The 19691-nt window shown below is 65.1% G+C and overlaps 2 protein-coding genes and 1 long non-coding RNA gene across 4 annotated transcripts; all 3 read right to left on the reverse strand.

Annotated features, from left to right (window-relative positions):
• Positions 1 to 245: 245 nt before the first annotated feature.
• On the reverse strand, positions 246 to 2200 carry LOC123393515. Its single transcript, XR_006608293.1, has 2 exons — positions 974 to 2200; positions 246 to 546 (listed from the first exon to the last, which is right to left on the reverse strand). It is a non-coding gene; the product is annotated as an uncharacterized LOC123393515 (long non-coding RNA).
• A 3270-nt stretch (positions 2201 to 5470) lies between these two features.
• Positions 5471 to 12963, reverse strand: SLC25A10 (solute carrier family 25 member 10). Of its 2 annotated transcripts, none has more exons than XM_045085687.1 (11): positions 12734 to 12963; positions 9788 to 9907; positions 9392 to 9506; positions 9261 to 9309; positions 8995 to 9036; positions 8316 to 8359; positions 8120 to 8190; positions 7737 to 7829; positions 7344 to 7421; positions 6490 to 6546; positions 5471 to 6381 (listed from the first exon to the last, which is right to left on the reverse strand). In XM_045085687.1, the coding sequence occupies exons 1-11, from the start codon at positions 12824 to 12826 to the stop codon at positions 6280 to 6282; spliced, it is 864 nt and encodes a 287-aa protein (XP_044941622.1). In that variant the 5' UTR covers positions 12827 to 12963; the 3' UTR covers positions 5471 to 6279. The 2 variants fall into 2 exon arrangements, with proteins under 2 accessions (XP_044941622.1, XP_012909748.1); XM_013054294.2 differs by lacking the exon at positions 12734 to 12963 and adding an exon at positions 11575 to 12643.
• Positions 12964 to 15757: 2794 nt separating this feature from the next.
• On the reverse strand, positions 15758 to 19148 carry MRPL12 (mitochondrial ribosomal protein L12). Its single transcript, XM_045085689.1, has 5 exons — positions 18976 to 19148; positions 18249 to 18435; positions 18047 to 18133; positions 16264 to 16398; positions 15758 to 16136 (listed from the first exon to the last, which is right to left on the reverse strand). Exons 1-5 carry the CDS (start codon positions 19047 to 19049, stop codon positions 16020 to 16022), a joined length of 600 nt encoding a protein of 199 aa, XP_044941624.1. The 5' UTR covers positions 19050 to 19148; the 3' UTR covers positions 15758 to 16019.
• Positions 19149 to 19691: the final 543 nt, after the last annotated feature.

Consider the following 19691-nt stretch of genomic DNA (forward strand, 5'->3'; position numbering starts at 1 on the left):
TCTTCCGCCTCCTCGTGATTTTCTATCCACTTGTGCTGTCATCGAGGGCGGGTGGTCCGGTCTCCAACTAGAATAACGGATTTGTCTATTTTTCTAAATAACTCTGGAGTCAAAGAGGAGATCACAGATTTGAAATGACCAGGGCGCCTGGCCAGCTCCGTCGCAGGGCATGCAACCCTTGATCTGGGGGGTCATGAGTTCGAGCCCCACACTGGATGCGGAGCTCATTTAAAAAAACAGAAGAGTACATGTTATATGGTTTTATTTACATAAAATTACAGAAATCTGCAGTGATGAAAGATCGGTGGTTTCCCAGGATGGGAGGGGCAGGAGGAAACCTCTGAGGTGTTGGATGTGCCCCCCATCTTGCCTGGGGTGATGGTTTCAAGAGTGTATGGAGGCATCCAGACTTGTGAGACCGTGTCCTGCACAAGTGTGAGCTTCCTGGCGCGCTGACACCTCGGTAAGGCTGCTCGTGGACCCCAGCGGGGGACGTCGGCCGGCTCGGTCAGAATGGTGAGGGACTCTTGGTCTTGGGCTCAGGACCTGGAGCCCCATGTTAGGTGTAGAAATTAGTAAAAAAGAAAGAAAGAAATAAACTTAAAAAAGCAACCTCAAGTCATCTTCTGGAACACTGGCTTTGGGGATGGTCCCTCTTGGAACCCGGTGGCTGTGTCGTGATAAACCCGAGTCCCCGGAGGCCACTTGTGGGCACTCTGGTCAACAGTCCCAGGGACTCCCAACCCTCAGAGGCCCAACCGTGGGCGCCACGGTCACAACTGTCACCTCTGGACCAGGTCCAGCGGCGGGAGCACCTTGGCCAGCACTAACGGCTGTGGAAGTGCGGGGAGGTCTCTGCCCTGGGCAGTGGATGTCTGGCTGTCCTCTGTGGAATGGGGAGGAGCCCAGCAGCTCCCGGCCCTGGGGCACAACCCCAGGACCGGTCACAGAGCGACATCTGCCCACTGCTTACCCACTCTCTCCAGAGACCTAGGTCCTGAGCGCTGGAGGGAGCACGGCCAGGGCTGGACGGCATGACCACTCGGAGGGCTGCTCCCTGCTCTGGGCCTAGATGTTGCCCAGAGGGCGCCTCACTGGAGAGGTGGGGAAAGCCCCAGAAAGCCAGGGGCAGCCCGCAGGGACAGAGCTGGGCTAGGCACTAAGGGCATTCAAAGGGAATGAGAGAGAATTGCTCCATGGACACCCTGCCGTCCAAGAGCAGGGGACAAAGCTGTCCAGGGGGAGAGAGAGAGAACAGCCTGTGCAGAGCAGGGAGCCCTTCTGAAGTAGATCGCTCACAGTGGGACAGCCTAGGGTGGCCCGGAACCCACAGGGGGAGGTGCGGTCACCCTGGGGACAAGGAAGGGACAAGACAGCAGCAATCCGGGAACAGTGGCAGGGGTGGGGCACCGAGACCACGCAGAGCAGGTGCTTCGGAGGGAAGCCCTTTCACGGAGGCAGAAGGTGCTCTGGACGGGTGCAGCGGAAGGCAAGCGTGGGCCACGGAGTTGCTCGGGCATAGACCCGCCGCGTCTTGCTCCAGGATTTGCGCCAGGAAAGCTGCCAGGCAAGGGATCCTGAGACGGTCGTCTTGCTACTGATTGGGGTTGAAGGGTCATTAGACCTGGAGTCAGAAGAAGCCAGTCTCCCCTCAGGAGGGTCAGGAATGGGATCAGCATTTACAAAGGGGAGGAGGGTGACCCAGCTGTGGTTTGTGCAAAAGGCAAAGAGCACACTTTGCTCTCGCGCTGAACGACCCCTAGACGTCCAGCCCCCACCCTGCCTTTCTCTGAGACACTCCAGCAATGAAACCCAGGCAGGCAGGCGTCTTCCTGGGGGTCCCGGGGCAGAAAGCAGAGCGGGGGTCTTCAAAGGCCCGGGGACACCTCCTACCGATGGCCCCCACTCCCCGGTGCCCGCCCCCTGGAGCAGCCCCCCCACCCCACCCCACCCCCGGCCCCTGGGAGGCAGCGAATGAGGGCCCCGGAGACCCAGGCAGGGTCACGATGGAGCCCAGCAGGGGCAGCTGGGGAGCCAGGAGCACCCCCTTCGAGGGCCGCACAGGACGGGCAAGGAGAGGGGACCCCCACCCCCACAAAGGGCCGGTCGGTCTCATAGTATGGACCTCAGCCGGGTCAGATCCCTCAGGCTTACAGCACAGCAGAACAAGCGGACCCCTTGGAGTCGCAGCCTCCTGGGGGAAGGGGGAGGGGGCAGGAGGGGGAGCACTGGGAGGGGAGGGGGGGTGGGGGAGGGAGGGAGGGAGGAAGCCCGTGACTCCACTTGCCCGAGCGCCGTGGTCTCTCGGGAACTCAAGCTCCTACGGAAAGTCCTACCCCCACGAGCGGTTTCCCGCCCTGTCCGTGCTCGCTCTCCTGCCGGCGCCGTCGGGGCAGTACCCGGGTCTGGCGGGCCGGGCTGTCTCCGGGGGAGGGTCTGTTTGGGGGGAGGCGCGCTGTTCCCCAGAAGCCTTCCCTACCCTGCGAGTTTGCGCTTGTGCTGTGCTCTGCGGGTTCCTTAAAAACCAAACCCAACCAAACCCCGGCTGTTGATGAAGAGATGAGCTCATCCCACCCCGGCTGGATGCAGTGGGGCGGGGCGGCGACTGGCGATGACCCGGGCCAGGAGGTCACTGGCGCCCCCCCCCCTTGTCCCCAGCAGCCCCAGAGGACCCCAGCCTCAAGGATCCAGACTTCTCACACCACAGGCTGCCCTGCCCACGGCCCCTCCCGCCCCCAGCTCCCTCCTCCCTCAACGGGATCCTGGAGTCGGATCCTGCAGGGGCACCCGGGTGGCTTAGGGGAGCGAGCACCCCTCGATCTCGGGGCTGTGGGTTCAGGCCCCATGTTTGGTGTAGAGAGGACTTGAAATCTTTAAAACAAAATTCTCTTTTCAAAGTTCCATAGAATGATCTCCTTTCTAAGCAAAATATGAAACGAACTACTGTCTCTCTACACAGTAGGTACGAGCCCATGTCGCCATCCAGTCGCAGCAGACCGCCTCCTTCCCTGGCCGACGGCGCGGGCGGAGGACAGGCCGTGGATCTCTGTGCTGCCGTGGCGGTTTGGGGGGAGGCTGGGGGTGTGGGTTCAGGGGAGCGAGACCTTGCCGGTCCTCAGATGTGGGGAGCACACCTGCTGCCTTCCAGCTGTCCACTCCTTTTTATGGCCGAGAAATCCTGCGTCGTACAGACAGGCCACGTGCTGGTGGCCCAGTCGGCGGGTAGTGGACGTGGGGTCGTCCCTGCCCAGGTGTCGTGGGGACACACTTCTCACCTGCTGTCACACTCAGCTGCTTCTCTCCTCTGGGGCGCAGCTTCCCCCGCAGGAGCGGCGGAGACACCCGCACCGGCCCCACCGCGTCCTGGGCTGCGCCTGCCAGGCCCGCTCGTCTCTGCTGAGGAGCCGAGTCCATGGGGGAGTGAGGGTCCAGCAGCCCAGCACATCCTGTTGCTAGAATGTCCACAAATACTGGGCATATAGCTTTTTGTCAAGTGTGAAGTGTTTCTTTAAGAAAAAGAGGCCGGGCAGACTGGTGAGGGCTGCTGTGAGCTCTCCTGTCCCTGTCCCCCTGGGCCAGTAATCGGCTTGGGGCCCCAGGGACTGCGGGAGCAGGCCGTGGCCCCCCGGGGGGGGGCTGCTGGCTTCCAGCGTCGGAGGAGCAACATGGGGCCCCTGGACCGGCAGGACCTCCCCGCTGCCCTTCCGTGCGGAGCGCGGGCTCCGGGAAGTGGGAAGCCGTGGCCTGTGGAGGCTCTGCCTGTTGCCTGTCTCCACACCACCCGGTCCCCACGCTCCCCAAGCTGTCCGCGTCCCTGTCCCGGGAAAGCCACATCCCAGCCACACCACTAGGTCCTGGCCAGGCTGTCTCTGCCAAACCAGTCGGGGCACTTTCTCCCCTTGGTCCTGGGAGGGACAGGTTATGCATGCCGGTAAGAGGACTCCTGGCTCCAAACCGAAGCAGCTCCGAGAAGAGAGGACACGCCCCCCCGCCCCCCAACACCAGGCTCAAGTGGTGTCTGTGGCCTGAGCGAAGCAGCTTTCCCAGGCCCCGCCCGCCCCTTGTCCTACTGGGCTGTGGTTCTAGCCGTCTCAGTGGGGCTTGACCCGGTCGTCAGCAAGCCCCAAACTGCCAGAGTTGGGCCTGGCCCTGGGCGCTCTTTGGAGGACGCACCCAGCCAGGTCCTAGTCCGCCTGCCCCGCCCACCGCCCTCCCCACCCCCGTCTCTGTGCCAAGCCCCACAGGCCCCACCCTTGGCCAGCAACCTGTCGTCTCGGCCCAAGACCACTCTCCGGAAAACTTGCATCGCCTCCCACAACCCCAGGTGCATGGCTGCTTTGTGCCAACCCCCTAACCTGGCCAGACCCCAAGACTCTTAGCAAGGACACAGGAACCACACCCCACACCAGGTCCTTGGCTCAGAAATGGGACCTGGATCCAGATTATTGCGTTTTAGGAAACTCAGGGACCAGGGTGCTGAGTTCCATGACAGGCCGCAGGACCGAGGACAGGCGGAGAAGGGGCAGGAGGGACACATGCAGGCCTGGACGGATTCCCAGGAAACCAGCTCTTTCAAGGTAGAACTGGAAATTTGAGGATAAAGACCGACGTTCCTGGTCCTACATGAGTTACTACTGGAGTAACGGGCACATTTTTTGAGACTATTTCTAAGGACTTGAGATGGATTCCCAAGCTGACGCTGTGCGGAGCAGAGCCTGACATGGGGCTCGATCCCACGACCCTGAGATCATGGCCTGAGCCAAGACCAGAAGTCAATTAACCCACAGAGCCAGGCAGGTGCCCCTGAAAGACCATTTTTAGATACAGGCGCTGAAGCTTTTATCTATAAATGTCTTCCAGTCCAGAATTTGCTTCCAAATAACGTGGGGGGCGCGGGGCCGGTGCACACGTCTGCCGCAGCTGGGGGGACGTGGGGCGGGAGCCCTGCCACCGCAGCAGCTCTACGGAGATTCCCTCTGACACCGGACGTGCACCCACAGCGCTCCAGAGCCAGGAGTCCAAGGTCCCGATGTCCCAAGGTGCTGCCAAGGGTGGAGTCCACCTGTCTGCAACTTTGGAAGGCTTCCGGGTGGCCCCCCACCCTCTCCTCCCCGTCTGTCCAAGGGTGTGCCCAGCCTCTGGGGCTCCTCACATAGCCCAGAGCAGGGCTCCCAGGGCAGCTGGGACGGAGCCAGTGGGGAGCAGGGGGTGCTTTATAGCACCCAGGTGCCTGCTGAGGCGGCCCGGGGGGGGTCCGTGGGAACTTGGATCCAACTGAACCCCCAGTGTGCACGTCCTGCCCGTCCCCGCCCCCCCCAGTTCCTCCACCCACAGCCCTCCCCGATGTACGTGGTCAGGCTGGGGCCTTTTTCTCCCTCTGGGCCCTCAGCCTTGCCCCCCAGAACCGGATAGTCTCTTTGGAGGGGGCAGAGCGGGTCTTGCAGGCCGGAGCCTGCACACAGACACGGGGTGCGGAGCACTGCGCGGTCCTTTATTGACACCCTGCAGAGATCCCCTTGCGGGGTCAGGGAACAGGCTGCCTGGCGCCAGACTCAGGCTGGGGGTGCTCCGTGGGCAGCCGCTGGCCGCACAGAGCGGGCCCCTGCATGGGGCGCTGGGGGAGGCGCGGACAGCATGTGGGGCGCTGCCCACTCTCTGAAGGCGGCAGCAGGCTCGCGGCACTGAGAGGTTTCGGTGAAATTTCTCGTTAAAGCAACCTGGTGCCCACGGGCCATGCGCCCTCCCTCCTGGGCTTGGTGGTTCTGCCCGGTGACATCTGCCCAGGGGCCCCGGGGCTGGGGGGCACAGCTGCCTTTGAGAATGTCAGAAGAGCTACGGTCCCTCTCCAGAAATAAAAGTGTCTGCGCACCCCGAGTCTGCTGAGCTGTGCCGGGGGTCGGCACCCCCTCCGTGGCCTCCCGTCCCTGGATGGAAGCTGCTGCTGAAGGCCCGGCAGCCCACCTCCAGGGTGAGCAGGCTACTGGGGGAGCAGAGAACCGAACCCAGGGCCCGGGCACCGCCCCTCTGGGTCATTACGGTGCCTGGGGGGGGGGGCATGGGGTCCCCCGCAATGCCAGGTGGGGAGAGCCAGGGGCGGGCAGGCAGGAGGTGGGGGGGACGGAGGGTCCCGGAAGGATCTCCGGCCCAGGCAGGCTGGGTGCGGCTGGAGCCCATGGGGGCGGGCCAGGGTGGGGGGCCCCCGAGCACGGAGGCCTGGGCACCCGGGCAGCGCTCAGCCCACCAACCCTCCTGGGTGCGGGGTCGCCCGGGCCCGGCCCATCAGGAAAGCACTTTGACGCCGAAGTGCTTGCGGAGCTGCTCCAGAAACACGAACGTCAGCACCGTGTGCGGCAGGAGGCGGATGCCCGCAGGCAGGAGGCCCTGGGGACCCGGAAGCAGGAAGTGAGGGGAGCCCCAGGGCCCGCCCCGCCCCGAGGCCCCGCCCCAGGCCCCGCCCGCCCCGCGGCCCCGCCCCCATCAACAGCCCACCTTGTAAAAGGCCAGCGGCCCCAGCTTTGCTGTCTCTACTGCGCAGTGGAGAACACCCTGCAGAAAACACAGAAATTAAGCAATAAAAAGAGCTGCTTTGGGGCGCCTGGTTGACTCAGTGGGTTAAGCCTCTGCCTTCAGCTCGGGTCATGATCCCAGGGTCCTGGGATCGAGCCCCACATCGGGCTCTCTGCTCAGCGGGGAGCCTGCTTCCCCCTCTCTCTGCCTGCCTCTCTGCCTACTTGTGATCTGTCTGTCCAATAAATAAATAAAATCTTAAAAAAAAAAAAAGAGAACGAGCTGCTTTTTCTCAAGGCACACATGACAGCTCTGTCCACAGCACTGGCCAGGGGCCCTGCACAGTGAGTGGCCGGGCATCAAAGGTCGTGATGGCAGGCAGGCAAGGTCACTGGCTACCAGCCCTGCTGACACAGCAGAACCAGGCACAGGTGACCCTCTGGGCACCCACAGCGTATGGCAGCCCCACACGGTGCGGGGGGGCATCTGGCAAGAGGCATAGGGCCCAGTAAGGACACTGATGAGGCCACGCAGGGGCCCCGGGGTCTGGCCAGCCGCCTTGATTGCGGCCCCCACCGACTTTCAGACTTCAGCGAACCAGCCAGCTCTGCGACACAGCAAGGAATCGGGTTAAATACACACAGGGCCGAAGGCCGCTGCACGGCTGGCTGGAACAGCGGCGGGAGAGAACGCCTCAGCCACGTGCCAGGATGGGGACACGGTTGCTCCCAGCCACGGAGGCCGAGGGTGGCAGTGTGGGGACCCCTCCCAGGTCCCCCGTCCCTGCCCGCATGCCTGTACCGTCAAGGGGGATGGTGACTGCAGCCGCGACTCACCTGATACTCGCCCTTGGAGTTCATGAGACGCGTCTTCAGGACGTCCAGGGGCTGGCACAGGATCGTGGCACACCCACCCTACGGGGGAGCATAGCACCGATGGGCCTGCCGGGCAGAGTGAGCCGGCACCTCTCGTCCTCCCCTCAGAAACCCGTGGCTCGGACCCTCAGAGGTACCCTCACAGCTGCAGGACCCCGGGACACTGGGGATCACTCAGAGTCATCTCAGCTGGGGCTCCGGAGCCTGGGCGCCCGCCTACATATGCAGCCCGAGAGGGACCTCCGCCACGCCTGCCCATAGCCTCCTGCCTTCCGAGCCCCGGCCTCGTCCCGGGCACCCTCAGCTCCCAAGGCTGGTCGGCCCCAGGTCCCAACGGCCAGGCCCAGCACTCACCGCGATGGAGCTGGCGATGAGGTGCGTGAGGACGCCGTCAGGCAGGTGCCCGGTGCTGAGCACCAGCTGCTTGGCCTGATCGTAGCAGGACAGCTGCAGGGGTGCAGAGGTGAGCAGGTCTGTGGGATGGCTCCCAGCCCCAGGTGGAGCAGACAGGGGCCCACAGGGGCGTCACCGGGACCGACCAGGCGCCTGCTCCGCAGCACGTCTCCACGGTCACTGTGACCAGGCAGATGGGGGAGGCCCAACCGGGAGGGGCCTACCCACCTCCCCAGCCCCCCGGTGTGGTCCGAACCCACCGCCTTCCTCCACCACCTCTCCAGGGGCCGAGGGCGGGTCCCCTAGATGCCACCCCGAGAGCCCCCCACCAGCAGGAGCCCCACCTGGCCCACGGTGACAAGCAACCCTCGACTGGATGCCATGCTGGCGCCCGAGAACAGCTTCTTCAGACCCTCTGCCGGAGAACGGAGGTCAGGCGCCCAGCCCAGCGCCCCCCAGCCTCCCCCCAGGTCCTGCACGAAGCTCCCAGGCCCTTCTGCCTCCTTGGACTCCCCCAAACACAGGGCCTGCTCCTCTTACCTTCCCGGGCCACGCGGTACAAGCCGTCCACGGCGTGGGCATAGCTGCCAAGGACAGACCAGGGGCCCGTGTGAGGCTTTCCCTGCCCGCTGGCCCCCATGGGAGGGCCCTCCATGGGGAGAGCCATGCAGCTCCCCCGGGGGCAGGGGACGACAGTGCCTGAAGATCCCCCGAGGCTGGGCCTGGCTGTGGCTGTTCCTTAGGGGGAGAGGGTGTGGGGCCAGCCTGGAGCCCCGTTTTGCCCCTGGACTGGAGCCAGTGCCTACTCTAGCTGGGGTGTCAGTCTGTAACAGCCTTGGGATCAACAGGATCTCAGACTTTATGAAGAATGATATTTTTACTGTTAAAAAACAAAAAACAAAAAACCCCAGCTCCCAAACTTGTTTAAAGGCCCAAAGTCACTTAAACTTGTAAACGGTCCTTCCTGTGAACGTACAAGACACCAGACAGGCAGGGGACGCAGCCAGCCCCCACCCGGCCCCTGGAAAGGACCCAGAAGCCCTCTTGACTCAGGGCGGATGGGCGCGGGGTCAGCCGTCTCTGCCACTCCCGGGGACGCCACACGCAGCAGGGCCCGTTGGGACTCCCAGCTGGGGCCCACAGAGCGGCTCAGTTCTCCCTTCCCCGTGCTCCCGGCAGCCCCCCACAAACCAGAGTGGAGCCCGGCCCGGCCACTCACTTGCGACGCTGACTCGGGGGCAGCTTCATGTCGTTCTGCATCCTGAAACCACCACACCGGCTCAGGGGCGGAAGGGGCCAGGTACGCCCCACACAGAGGCCAGCGTGCTGCGGGGCTCGCCCCACCCCCTCCTCCCACCCCTGGGTCCAGGACCCCAAGGTCCAAGCGCTTGTTCCAAGCTGAACACACCGCGGACACCGGCGAGTCAGCACCCCCCAGGAGTCAGGAAAGACCCTGACCTTGGCGGGGGCGGGGCGCACACTGACCTGACATTGACCATATCCGCGGGCGTCCCCACGAAGCCGCCAATGCAACCTGGGACAGACCCCAGAGCCAACATGGGACGCAGGCGTTGCCCACCTGCGCCCCCCCGCCCCCAGCCCGGCGGGCAGCTCACCGCTGATGGCGCCCAGCAACACCTTCTTGTAGAAGGGCAGGGGCCCCTCGCTGCCCTTGGTCATGTGGTCCCGCACGGTCTCATAGATGGCAAACCGAGTCAGGGAGTAGGTCATCTGGGGGAACAGGGTGCTCAGAAGGTACAGGAGGCGCAGCCCGTCCGCCCCCACCCCACCCCCATCATGGGCCACGGGGCAGGGAAGGACCCTCCCAAGGCCCCACGGTCAGCAAGTGACTGGGTCTGCGCGGGACTGAGCCGATGCTCAAACCCGGGCCCGCCGCATCCGGGTTTCCCTCCCCGGGCCCAGTCTCCCCATCTCTCAGAGGAGGTCGTGAGCCAGCTCCAGAGCGGGGCGCCCTGCCCACCCAGCGTCCCGGGAGGGGCAGCCCGAGGCACCTGTCGGCACAGGGAGGCGCTGAGGCCATTGTAGAGCGCCAGCACGCCGTCGGAGCGCACCACCTGCAGCGCCATGCCCGTCATGCGCAGCTTCACCTGCTGCTGCGTCTGCAGGTGCACCTGTGGGGACAGCCGCTCACCCGCCGCCCTCAGCCACACGGAGACGCAGTTCAGACGGGAAACCGAGGCACAGAGAGACACAGAGGTCTCCTACGGGGGCCCGGCTGGACTCCACGCCCACACCGGGCCCCAACCTCCATTGCACCCTATTCTGCCTTAGGAGCGACAACACCGGGCCGCCCGCCCGGCCTGTGAGGAACAGTCCACACACACGTCCGGCCCTCACCGGCGCACGGCAGGAGTGGGGTCCTCAGTCCCATGCCGATGAGGACACTAAGGCAGGATGCAGACCCCGGCTAGGGGACTCCAGAGCCCCGTCTTTTTTTTCCCAAGATTGATTGATTGATTGATTGATTTGACAGACAGAGATCACAAGCTGGCAGAGAGGCACGTGGGGGTTGGGGGGGGGAAGCAGGCTCCCTGCTGGGCAGAGATCCTGATGTGAGGCTCCATCCCAGGACCCTGAGATCATGACCCCAGCTGAAGGCAGAGGCTTAACCCACTGAGCCACCCAGGCGCCCCTCCAGAGCCCCATTTCTTAGTTATGCCACTTCTCAAGAGGGATCAAAAATTATGGGGACGGGGTGCCTGGGGGGCTCAGCTGTTAAGCGGCTGCCTTTGGCTCAGGTCGTGAACGCGAGGTCCTGGGATCGAGCCCTTCGTCGGGCTCCCCCTCTCCCACTCCCCCTGCTTGTGTTCCCTCTCACAGTCTTTCTGTCAAATAAATATAATCGTAAAAAAAAAAAAGTTAGGGGGCCTCAGAGACAGGCTGAAGAAACATGAAGGCCTTGGAAGAGATGCTGGGGGTCCAGTGGGGGAGACGGGAAAGGACGCTCCTGGGGGGCCGGGGCGGGGTCTGTCCTACACCCCACTCTGCCCGGCCCCAGTCACGTTCTGGCTGGGCCTACTCGGGGAGGTTACGGACCCTCCTGCCTCAGTTTCCTCAGTGTGCTATGAGGATTCAGTAGCTGGTGGGGGTACCTCTCCCTTCCCTTCCCAGGGCCTTGGGTGTGGGCCCCACTTTACGCCTGGGCTGGAGCCAATGCCGGCGCTAGCTGGGGTGTCTGGCTGGGGGCCAGCGAAGGTGGGGAGGGGGCTCCGCTCAGCCGCATCGGCTAGCTGGACGGGACAGAGGGCACTGGGCCTGGGGGCAAGGCGTCCACGCGGAAAGCAGCCCTTGTCCAGGCGAGAAGCAGCCGTGCGACTGAGCCAGGGCATGGGGCAAAAGGAGAGTTCAAAGAGCTGTAAAGTCATTTCTCCAGTGGCCACCCCGTCGAGAGGCAACCAGCTCAGCCAGGGAGGCCAGCCTCCAAGGCTGCCACACTGCCTGCTGCCCACCCCCCTCCCCCGCAAAGGGCTGCGTCCTCCCCCGGCCAGACAGCAGTCAGAGTCCGGTGGCTGCCTGCCTCCCTTAACCTCCCTCCTGGCGGCCTTCTGCAGCAAAACAGCACCAGGGGGGCAGGGCATGGGACAGCGAAGTCATGCGAAGTCCCAAGGAGCCTCGGACAGTGGACAGGGCCCTTGGAAGCTGCGTCCCCCATAATCAGACACAGAGCCAAACCCCAGGGTGGCGCAGGCCTGCGTGGGCAACGGGAAAGCAAAGCAAAACAGACACGAGGAGGTTTCTCCGTTCTCAAACCAAAACGCAGCTTTCTGTTCACGGTCACCTCCTCTCAGTGGTCACTGCATCCCCCGGGGCCTGGCCCTGCTCCCCCTGTCGCCTCTCAGGCCTCTCGCAGGACAAGCCAGGTGTCAGGTGCGCCAGTGGGGCCACCACCTCCAGCCCCCATGTCGGCTAGTGGCTAGTCCTGCCCGGACTGGTGGTGTGGTTTGCATTTTCACTGCGGAAGTCCATCCCCTCCATTTAGAACAAAGGCTGCTGGAAGAAACAGGTCCTCAGGTGGAGGAGGGCCGCGGGCGGGGGCGGGGGCTGCCTGGCAGGGGGCTGAGGTCTGGGTGAACAGGGCCACAGGCGCCAGTCCCTCCCAGGGAGTGAGTATGGGGGTCAGGCTGCTTTGCAGGGCGTGGGGAGGGAAGGAGGTGGCCAGGGAGCTGCCCCCTGGCCCCAGGTTCCCCAGGGCAGGGCCTCCTGGGCAGAGGAGGCTTTGCATCATTGGCCCTTTCTTCTTTGTTCTTTGTAGTGAGAAAGGGACAGAAAACAAACCCCCCGTGGCTGGCCCCGGGAGACAAGAGCAGCTCTGTCTCATACTGCCCCACAAGCACTTTTTTCCTAAGAAAAAGTAAAATGAGTGTGAATGCTTCCTGCCCGCCCCCAGAGCAGGACCTGCGTGGGCACAGGGTCTGCGGCTTCCAGGTGCCCTCCCAGTCCAGGAGAAGCAGCCCGGGGCAGGGACCTGCAGAGACGGGTCGCATTCCCTCCTTGTGCGCTGGGAACCCACCGGCCGCGGAGGCCACCTGGCCCACGCGCTGGGGGTGCTGGAGCCCCCCAGCGCGCACGCCACAGAACCACCCCCTCGACTCCAAACCCGGCGGACTCCTGTCCTCGGAGCTGCGGGATGGAAACGGACTCAGAGAGGCCAAGCGGCCAGCCCAAGGTCACACAGGTGGTATGGGGCACGACCGACGCCGGACGCGACCCGCGGTCCCCGACAAGGGGCACCTCCGCCGCGGAGTGGGCAGGGTCTCCCGCGGGCGCAGAGAACCGCAAGGCGGCCCCAGGTCTCAGGCCCTCCCGGGCCGGTGCGGGGCGAGGCGGGTCAGCGCCCAGGGGCGGGCGGCCCCCCGCGCCTCCCCCCGCGCCTCCCCGCCGCCCCCCGCGGCGCCCCCCGCCCGCCCCCGCCCCCGCCCGGGCCGCGCCGGCCTCACCTTGAGCAGGTCTAACGGGTGCGTGCAGCAGGCGGCCCCGCAGGAGGCCAGTCCCCCGAAGTACCAGCGCGACACGCGCGCCTCCGCCGCCATGGCCCGCGCCGCGGACGCCCGGGAGCGCCGGCGGCTCGCTCGCGGCTCCTGCTGCCCGCAGCCCGGCCCCGGCCTCCGCCCGGCCGCGACCGGACCCCGACGCCGCCCCGACCCCGGCCCGCACCGCCGCCCGCGCCGAGTTCAAAGCGCCACCCGCCACCCGCGCCCCGCGCAGCCAATGCGCCCGCGCGGCCCAGGGGGCGGGGCCAGGGGCGGGGCCGGCTAGACTCCGCCTCGAGCCGGGGGCGGGGCGGACCGCGCGCGTCTTAAAGCGGCCGCGTCCCGGCCGCTGAGTCGACCGGGCCCCACGGAAATGCCAGCTGCTGTACCCGAGGGGTGGGGGCGTGGCCGGCCCCCCGCCCCTGCACCAACTCCTGGGAGCCTGCTGGGTGGGCCGGCTCCACTGCCCCCGGGAACGCGGCGACCCCCGCCCCCCTCCGCCCCTGCAGGGTCACCCCCACGCCTAGGGCAGGTCTCCGAAGGTCAACGCGGAGGAGCGGCCTCGGCGCCCGGCCAGTCCCTGACACACCCGAAGGCCAGCCTCCTGCAAACAGCCCGCCCCAGCCGCGGCCCTGACCTTGCACCCAGCGTCCCAGCCCCACCACGCAGGCCCTAGGGGTCAGCCCTGGGACTCGTGCATGCGCCCGGCGGGTGGCAGAAAGCCTTCCTGGAGCCGGTCTGCGGATTCCAGGGAAACTAGGGGCAAAGGTCAGTTCGGGAACACCAGCCGACCTCCGGTGCTCCCGGCCAAGTGCAGCCTCAGGTGTGCTCTGACCACACAGCCCCAGGCAGCCGTCCTGGAGGGGACCAGGAGACGGGAAGTTCCGAGCCATGGCGGGTGCCGGCTTCTGGGAGGTGTATTGGGAGTCTGCGTGCCCCCAGCCACCTGTGCGCAGCTCCCCACTCTCATTCCCCCAGCCAGCAAACAGGAGGCTAAGGACGCATCTGCTGGGCAAGGTGGAAATCTGCACCCCGGGGTCACCTTCCGGCCGGGCACAGGGACCCAGAGGAGACCGAGCCAGAGACCTCCCACAGGAAGGTGCGGGTCAGGGCGGGGGTGGGCACAGTGGGCGGAGGGTCACAGCAATTTCCCGGAAGCCAGAGAGGAGGCTTCTGGCTGGCTCAGTTCTCAGTGACTTTTGTTCTTGGGGTTCTGAGTTCAAGCCCCTCATTGGACATAGAACTTAATTAAAAAAAACTCAATTGTATTTCTACGTATCAGCAATAAACTGAAATCAAGTTAGGAAAAGCAACTCCATCAAAAAAACAAACCCAGAAGGTGTGAGACGCACACCCAAAGCTCTGCAACACAGTGAGAGCGTCAGGGACCGAGGCGGCTTCCACACCTACGGCTTTGGTTCTCCGAGACGGGTCACACGCCAGATCAGCGGGCTGCAGGGCGTGGCCTGAAGAGACCTGAACACTGAAAATGTCAAGAACAGCCGCCCAGCACGTGGCAGCCTGGAACTCCAGGGGTGGAGGAATGCTGGGAAATGGAAAATGCACCAAGTATGGGGAACCCTTTTAAGGAAAAGGTGGCACTTTGCAAGTTGTACGTCAGCAAACTCAAGGGACTTGTTCATGAACCCAAGGTCTTAGACGGGGAGGTCAGGTGAGGTCTTGAAAACAAGGCTGCCTGGCCAGACCTCTCAGGTGGGCCCGTCTGCGCTGCTGCACTCCCTCGTCCTCACGCAGCTTAGGGAGGACCGATGGGGCCACGTGGGGGGCCAGGCAGACACCAGAGTCCCTGGAATGGGCAAGAGCTCCAGATCTTCCTTTTCCACGTTTCACTAACCTAGCACTTCCACCAAGATCTGACGGGACCTGTTAAGGTTTTGTGTGGGTGCCGTACCTGGGACTCAGGAGGCACAGCAGACCCACCCCTCTGCTGAGCCCAGGGACCAAGGTCACGTGACATCCCAGGGATTCAGGGCGCACCCACCTATTGCCAGGTCGGAGACACAACTTTATTGGCCAACTGCAGACCAGAGCAGGAGGGATGGGGGTAGGACCAGCCAGGACCACGAGGTCAGGTGGACAGCCCCAAGCGAAGAACTCGTGAGCACGGCCCGAGCCCAGTGTCAGGCAGACAGAATGGGGCTGGCCTGAGAGCCTCATGGCCCTGGGGTTCAGCAACACCTGCTCTTCCCAGCAGCCATCCCCAGTCCAGCCAGGACGGAGCAGGAGGAGGGAGTCCCCACCATCACCCCAACTCCTCTGCAAAGGCAAGGGGGCTCAGAGAACACGCAGACTCTGCATGCGACCTGCCAAGGCCGGCTGAGGACGGTCTCTGAATTCAGACCACTCCCTTCCCCCAGAAGACGCAGCTGGGTCTGCAGGGTGCAGGGCCAGCCATACCCGCTCCAAGTGGCCTAGTAGGCGCGGGTTGAGGGATGGGCCCACCAGATCTGCTGATGGTGAATCATTAACTCTCCAGGCCAGCTGGGGCCAGACTGGGCCAGTGGGGTTTGGGTCAGGGAGCAGCCTTCTGATAAAGCATTCAGCAGAAAGCATGTTCTCTGGGTGCTGGGCACGCCTCCCCTAGAAGCACAGCAGCTCCCCACGCCTGTCCTGAGGGGTTCTCTCCCAACGCGATGTCTCCTTCTGGTCCCGCAGCCCTGTCCTTGCAGATCATTATTCCAGCGTGGCCAAGAAGGGGTCTGCCATTCTCGGTCTGCTAAAGACCACCACAGGTGCCCCACGCCCACTTCCTGGGGGATGATCTGCCATCAGCCACATGCCGGCTGAAACCCCCCAGGCAGGGTGGGCATTGCACACACCCCATGGTGTGCTCCTGCCAGCCCTGGGAGGTCAGGCCCCTGCACACAAAGGACCCAAAGACCGCCGGTGACCCCCACATGTCCTGCTGGGCAATGAGGGGGCCACCTTAGTGAGCTCAGCTTGGCCCACCCAGACACATCACTCTGCACACACCGCGCCCGAACAATGTATTTTTCTCAGTGGCCACCAGGGGGTGCGCGTTGACCGCAGTATGTTCTAGAGTCTGTCTCCCTGGCGCTCGATCACACAGGAGCCTTGCCTCCAGGCTCGGCAGGTCCATCCGCGTGACGGAGTGGGCCCATGGGCACCGGTGCCGTCGTCCTGTCCGGAGGCCGCTCCCTCCAGCGGGGCCCAGATGCTGGGGCCTCACCCAGGTCCCAGGCACCCCTGTCCACCAGTCCTCAGAGCTGGCCTACTCCAGAACCACAGTGCCGCCCACCGCCTCCAGGGCTGCCTTGATCTTCTCTGCCTCGGCCTTGGCGACATTGGCTTTGATTTCCTGGGGCAGGGACTCCACCAGCTTCTTTGCCTGCCACAGAGCAAAGTCAGAAATGGCGCCTGGGTGACTGCAACTGACCTGCCCCAGAAGGAGCCAGTCCCAGTGCCATTCGCACGTTAGGGACAGCTGGGGGGGCCCGTGCAGCACGCGGGCTCACCTGAACGAGGTTTATGCCCTGGATGTAGTTCTTGATTTCCTTGATCAGCTTCACTTTGTCCACAGGCTTTGCCTCTGTCAGGCGGACGGTGAAGTGCGTCTGTTGTTTCTGTGCCGGGACATCATCTTCTGCCACCTCGGGGAGAGAGAGAGCAAGCACCGGGTAAACTGGCACATCTGCTCCTGCGCGGCCCTGTCCTGTAACCCCAGGCCCCAAAGCCAGGCCAGCACAGCCTGCCGTTCCCACAGGAGGCGAACCAGCCAGAGCCTTCCCTCCCTCACACACCCCCCGGCTGGGACCCGGCTCCTTCGCTGGGAAGGCCGCCTTCTCCCGGAGGCTGTTCTGACTCTGCCTCCCCCTTGCCACCCGCTCAAGTTCCCTCATCCTGCCAAAGCTGCATTGTGGGGGACAGGCAGGGGGCCACCCACAGCTCTTATCCAGCAGCGGGTCAGGGAAACAGCAGCATTCCCGTCCTCAGCCAAACCCCAATCCCTCATGGGGGACAAAGTGACAGGCAGCTGCACTCCACCTTCCCCAAGGGACCCGCGAGGGGAGGGTGGGAGGAGCCGCTGCTGTCACAGGCGCAGGGGCAGCACCCCTGCAGCACCGCAGCCTGGGGCAGTCTGGTTTGGATTTGCCTCCCCGGTGGTTAACGGTGTCCTTTCATTCTCAGAAGCGTTCCAGTTCAGACAGTAAATTCCACAGTAATTCTGTCGCTCCTTGCCCCAAATGCTCAGCCTGAATCTTATCAGCCTGTAAAGCTGACAGTTCACAGCAGACGGGGGGAGCGGGGCTGATGCCACTGGAACCCTCAGACACATCTGGGACGGGGGACCCTCTACAGGACCCCTGACCTAGGGGATGGCCATGGAATGCAGACTGAGGACAGGAGCCAGACTTCACAGACCCAGGGACCAGATGTGACCAGACAGACCGTACTTAGGCTGGGGTAGACCAACTGCTACGGAGTCTGGGACCATCAACGGATCTGGGTATCTGAGCTAGAAAATCACCGTTAATGATGTTTGTTGCACACACGGCTCGTGGCTTAAGAAAACACCTCGGTTTGAGAGACATGGGCTGGAGCACACAGGGAAAGGACAGACCAGACACGTGCCTTAACACCAAGGGAAAAGCGAAGTAAGTATGGAAAAACCTTACTGCTGTTGGGGCTGGATGGTAAGTATATGGGTTGTTCTTTGTACCTGCTGATAACTTTGGAATCTCCCCCGACAAATTGCAACCCCCCCCCCCCCCCCCCGTGAAACAAAAGCCACAACAAAAGTGTGTGACTTCAGGTGTGCTGGTTTCTTCGTGGAGAACCAAACCCGCCCACCGCCCACCGCCCACTCTCTGGTTCGCCCTGACCGCGCCCCACGGCTCTCGTGGACGCTGGCCCTCTGCGGGGACTCTGCTCTCCTCCTGTATGCCTCAGTCCCCCCCCCCCCCCGGGGTCACCTCCGTCTTAGGGCTTCCCCGGAGCTGGAACCCTGCCCGTCATTCTCCCTACCTTCCCCCCGCACTTATGATGCTCTGCTGTGCCACAAACGTTTCCTCTCTCCTCTTATTCCATTCAACAAGAAGCAGGGTGTCCGTGTGGGCAGGGGCCTGCATGTCCTTGGCAGGGAAGGCGTCCCAAGCAGGCTGCAGGGGGCCCACGGGGAGAACACACAGCTTTGTGGGATGTGTCGGCTGATGCAGGCCCAAGATGAGGGACAATGAGAGAAGTGTGGCCATGGGACATGGTGGCACCCTTCTGGGGGGGCCCCTGGCCTGTGCTCACCTCGGGGGTTGCTGCCGCAGCCGGGGCAGCTCCAGGCATCGCGCCGCCCATCGGCAGGAGGCCGACATCCTGGATCTTCAGCGTTTTCTGCAGGGAGAAGCCGCAGTTCAAACACCCACAGCGCAAGCCGGCGCGGGCCTCGCCCTCGGGGAGCCGCCGCGGACACACAGAGCGACACAGGGCAGGGGCCGGGCCGCGATACCTTCAGAAGCTCGTTGAGATCCGAGATCTCCAGGAGCGTCAGGCCGGCGATGTCCCGGACCAGCTGCTGGATCTTGGGGGGGTACTCCTTGGGCGCGTTATCCAGCGGGGCACCGGCGAGGGCCTCCCCGCTCCGACGGCCGCTGCATCTCACCCGCCGCACAGCGCAGACGCGCGGCACCTGCTGCCTAGCCCCCCCCCAACACGGCCGTCAGCCGGGCCCAGGCGCGGGCCCGGACGGGGGCGGGGGTCGCAGCAGCTCAGGGCGAGCTCCTCGGTCCCACCCCGCGGGGTCCGGGCGGCCGCGGGGTCCGGGCCTCCCTCGGGTCCTCCCCGAGCCCCGGAGACCCGCGCACCGACGTGCAGGCGCGCTCGTTTCCGGGCGGACGCGCGACCGGCCCGCGGGGCAGGACGCGGACCCGAACGCGCCGGTCTCGGACCGCCGCCCCGACGCTGGGGCCCGCGGGCGGCTCGACGCCGACCCGCCGACGGCAGCGCTACCCCGGCCTTGGGGCCGCGGGGGCAACCGAGGCCCGGGGAGGGGCAGGGACCGGCGCACGGTCGTCCGGGGCCACCCGAGCACACTCACCGCCCGCGGGGGTCCCTCGCGACCCCGCCCCGCCGCCGGGACCCGCGAGTCGGGGTCTCCCGCCGCCGCCGCCCCCAGCGCGCACCCTGAGCTGCCGGCCGAGCCCCCGACCTTGCACCCCGCCAGCCCTCGGAGGTACCTGGCGAGGCGGAGCGCAGCGCCCTGAAGCCTGAGACACGGGCCCCACATGGGGCGAGCGGCTGCGGGCAGCATCGGTCCGCGGGCGGGAAGGTCACACGCGGCTCCCCGGGAGGAGGACGCTCTAGCCGCCGGGGCCGCCGAGCATTCGAGCTGCGTGAGGACGCTCTAGCCGCCGGGGCCGCCGAGCATTCGAGCTGCGTGAGGACGTTCTAGCCGCCGGGGCCGCCGAGCATTCGAGCTGCGTGAGGACGCTCTTGCCCACGAGGCCGCCGGGGAAACAAGTTGGAGAGGACGCTCTAGCCGCGCCTCGTGCGGGCTTCCCCTCGCTCTCTGTGGTCACCCGCAGGGCGACGAGCCGCGCAGGCGCGGGCGCTCGTCGGTGGCGGCTGGGAGTTGGGGTCGGAGTCGGGGTCCTGGGGCGAGGCGCTGAGTCGCTGGGCCTCTCCTCCCAAGGGGGACGAAGGCCGAGAAGGCCGAGGCTCGGGGAGGTGGCTCGGGCCCCGGAGCGGCCCGGCCAGGGAGGACAGTGCAGTGACCCCGCCGTACCCTCGCGCCGGCTGACCCCGGGTTTCGGCTGGGCTGCGGGGCGGCCGTGAGGGTCCCCAGTGCCCTTTCTCGGCAGGCCCCGTGGTGGGGGCCACGCCCGCCCTGGCCGCCCGCAGCCGGGGTCACCTGGCGCCGGGAGCCCCGCTGCCCTCGGGGCAGCCCTCGGCG

The sequence above is a fragment of the Mustela putorius genome, unplaced genomic scaffold, assembly GCF_011764305.1.
Source record: "Mustela putorius furo isolate JIRA1106 unplaced genomic scaffold, ASM1176430v1.1 tig00000873_pilon_pilon_pilon, whole genome shotgun sequence".
Lineage (NCBI taxonomy): Eukaryota > Metazoa > Chordata > Mammalia > Carnivora > Mustelidae > Mustela > Mustela putorius.